Genomic DNA, 1,346 nt, shown 5'->3' with positions numbered 1-1,346 from the left:
ATGGATGTGAAGTTGAAAGGGAGGTGTGATTATTATCGTCGCATCGAGGGAAGAATGATGATGATTCGGAAATCTGAAAGGTATTTTTTTTTTCCGGTTTTTGATTATTTTTTGACTTTGGACCTCGTGAAGGCCCGGGTATCGAAGCGGTGTCGTGCATTACCGGTATTATTAGTCAGAGTTAGGGGTCGGTGTTTGGATCCGCTCTGTTCGGAACATTCCGACCTGGGCTGAGCTGGGCTGGGCTTGCTTGCCGCACGTTTAAACTACCGCACTGTAAGCCAAACGGTGTTCACATGGCTACCGTAGCTTGAAGCGAGAGTAGGAGGATGGTGGAGATGGGCTTGGTCTTTTTGTGCGACGCGGAAATAATACTTATTGTGAGTGGGTGGAGAACAACCCTCCTCTCCTCTCTCGGGGCGCACGAAACGAAGAATATTGGTACGGCTCTAATGCTGGGCTCCCCCGCCGTGCAAGTCATGCGGCGACATTCTTGTATCATACGAGAGAAGCTGCCGCACCTCTCCCAGGCCACAAGTGAGCCGAAAACAGGGGGTGGGGATATTTCGTATGGGCACTCGGATAGGCGTAATTTTTTTCACCATATGCTCGAGTATTCCTTCAATCCCTGTTTTCGGGTATGATATCTTCTGGCCTGGGACGAGTGAACGGAGGTCGCTTAAATGCTAACGTGCCGATCCGGACAGGTACAGGTATATACCTGTACCTGTTTCAGGGTGCTGTATCTCCTCCCTATCGTATTTACCGTCCTGTACCGCCCGGTACCTTCGTCGCCATGACCCGGCAGACGCCCGACGGGCTCTTGTGCTGTGCGGGAGCACGGCGAGACTGGGCGGATGGCGAACAGGGATTACATTTACGAGGAAATTATTTCGTTACCCTGCTTTCACGAGTTCACTTTTTCACCATGCCCTCGGTGGAGAGTGGATAGGTATGATATGGCATTGAAGGCGTGTGAGTGGATGGATGCCGGATGTCTGCGAATCCGCAGGGCCTGTGATGAAGAGGTGGAAAAACGGCACTCCCGAGGCCGGAGTGGCCTCAGCTGGCCGGGGAGAAGGGAACGTGGAGTGCCGCACAAGTACGGTGGGGCAGGGTTAGCACGGCAGCGGCAGTTGTATCATACCGTGGTATATGTTATTATATGTGCTACCGTACATAAGCCATCACTCTGCCTGTGTTGCAGACGGTATTGTACGAGTACTTGGGCGGCAAGGTAGCCTTATCTCTCTCTCCTTTTATTTTTTTTTGCACATCACGGAGATGCTCCATCTATACCCCCACCTAGGCCCTCAACTGCATTAATATATGTCTCTCGAACTCGA

The 1,346-nt window shown here is 51.7% G+C and overlaps 1 protein-coding gene; it reads left to right on the top strand.

Annotated features, from left to right (window-relative positions):
• GSTUM_00010266001 (uncharacterized protein) lies at positions 1-903 on the top strand (the record flags this gene model as incomplete). XM_002841176.2 has 1 exon in its annotated part: positions 1-903. One exon carries the CDS (start codon positions 1-3, stop codon positions 232-234), a length of 234 nt encoding a protein of 77 aa, XP_002841222.1. The 3' UTR covers positions 235-903.
• Positions 904-1,346: the final 443 nt, after the last annotated feature.

The sequence above is a fragment of the Tuber melanosporum genome (assembly GCF_000151645.1).
Source record: "Tuber melanosporum whole genome shotgun sequence assembly, scaffold_68, strain Mel28".
NCBI classification, from domain to species: Eukaryota; Fungi; Ascomycota; class Pezizomycetes; order Pezizales; family Tuberaceae; genus Tuber; species Tuber melanosporum.
The sequence above is the reverse complement of the archived record's forward strand: the minus strand, read 5'-3'. Positions and strand labels throughout refer to the sequence as shown.